Genomic DNA, 1,335 nt, shown 5'->3' on the forward strand with positions numbered 1-1,335 from the left:
AGTGATTGGAGCAATGATATTTGTATAAATAGAACAAAAAATATTGGGATACTCACAAAAACTTTTGCCAGTAACGAATTACATACCAAAGTACACACGAAAGTTTATTGGGTCTAATTGAAAGAAAAATGGGGAGGAAGCACATCCAATTAGCTTCATTTTTCTTCCTTGCCACAGGTATTACCTTTTTTTTGTTTGTTTATTTATTTTTTGTTCGGTAAGGAAAAGGATTCTATCAAGTCAAAATCTCTCACAGAAATTCAATCCGAGTTAGCAAGCTACATAATCTACGAATGAGGGGAAGAGTAAGGGAACCCCCCCCAAAAAAAAAAAAAAACCTCTAGTGGGATTTGACCATTTGATCCTACAATTTTTTGCTACGATATACATGTATATGAATGTATATTATTTGTATTTTATTTTTATTTTTATTTGTATGTACTTGTAATATTGAAATTGCGTATCATACATACTAATAATGATATATAGTGATTTTTCGTACTAATAATAAACGAAGTAACAATATTTTCGACAGTGATGGTGCAAATGCTATATGTGAGCGCACAATGTCCGGGTGCTCAATGCAGTCCTACTACAGCTTGTTGTGAAGAATTTGCATGTGTTAACAACGTGTGCACAGATTGTGAGGATCACGCAGGGCATTCTTGTGATGACCGCGAATGTTGTCCTGAACTTTCATGTCTTCCAAACCCGAATTCTCCTCCTACCAACATTTGTGTTAATTGTGAGGAGCATCCTGGACACCCATGTACCCCCGGCGTACGTGAGTGTTGTCCGAATACATCATTGATGTGTGTTAGTATTGGGTCAGATAAGTACGAATGTCAATTATAATTTGGATTGTTTTCCAGAGTTACACATCGATCATGCATCTTCTGGCTTCTCGATGCACTACAATGATATTTACACATATAGGTGTGATATCAAAGTGTGTTACTTATGGTTTTTATAATGTTCTTGTTTGTTGCTGGGTCGGTTAACTTCGTTACCCTTTTATTTCCTTTGATAACATGTACGTATCTTGGTTCTATCCTATCTACCGGACCTGAGACATTTTTATGAATGATCCAACTTGTAATGAAAATAATAATGGACTTTCTCTTTCTAGATGTGTGTTAATATATAATTATAATTTTCTTATCAATACATTTGCAGATGATTGTAATGTATAAATATCTCGAATGGAGAGCCTTGTATACCTTTGATATGTGTAGGCGTGTAGCAGACAAAGATTTTTAGGAGTTGTGCGATTTCAGTCAATAGCGCCTTATTTCATTATTCAAAAATATAAATAAATAAAGATTCCATTATCAT

At 34.3% G+C, this 1,335-nt stretch overlaps 1 protein-coding gene across 1 annotated transcript; it reads left to right on the plus strand.

The window, feature by feature from the left end:
• On the plus strand, window positions 1–1,120 carry LOC110689551. The gene is made up of 2 exons (XM_021866327.1): window positions 1–177; window positions 536–1,120. The coding sequence occupies exons 1-2, from the start codon at window positions 129–131 to the stop codon at window positions 853–855; spliced, it is 369 nt and encodes a 122-aa protein (XP_021722019.1). The 5' UTR covers window positions 1–128; the 3' UTR covers window positions 856–1,120.
• The last annotated feature ends 215 nt before the right edge of the window (window positions 1,121–1,335 follow it).

Source organism: Chenopodium quinoa, unplaced genomic scaffold (genome assembly GCF_001683475.1).
Source record: "Chenopodium quinoa cultivar QQ74 unplaced genomic scaffold, ASM168347v1, whole genome shotgun sequence".
Taxonomy (NCBI): Eukaryota; Viridiplantae; Streptophyta; class Magnoliopsida; order Caryophyllales; family Amaranthaceae; genus Chenopodium; species Chenopodium quinoa.

What these genes read in the sequence shown, in the direction of transcription:
- LOC110689551 (XM_021866327.1), top strand. Translation starts at nt 129, where the DNA reads ATGGGGAGGAAGCACATCCAATTAGCTTCATTTTTCTTCCTTGCCACA. An exon ending in ATTTTTCTTCCTTGCCACAG is followed by an intron (nt 178 to 535) that starts GTATTACCTTTT and finishes TATTTTCGACAG; the next exon opens with TGATGGTGCAAATGCTATAT.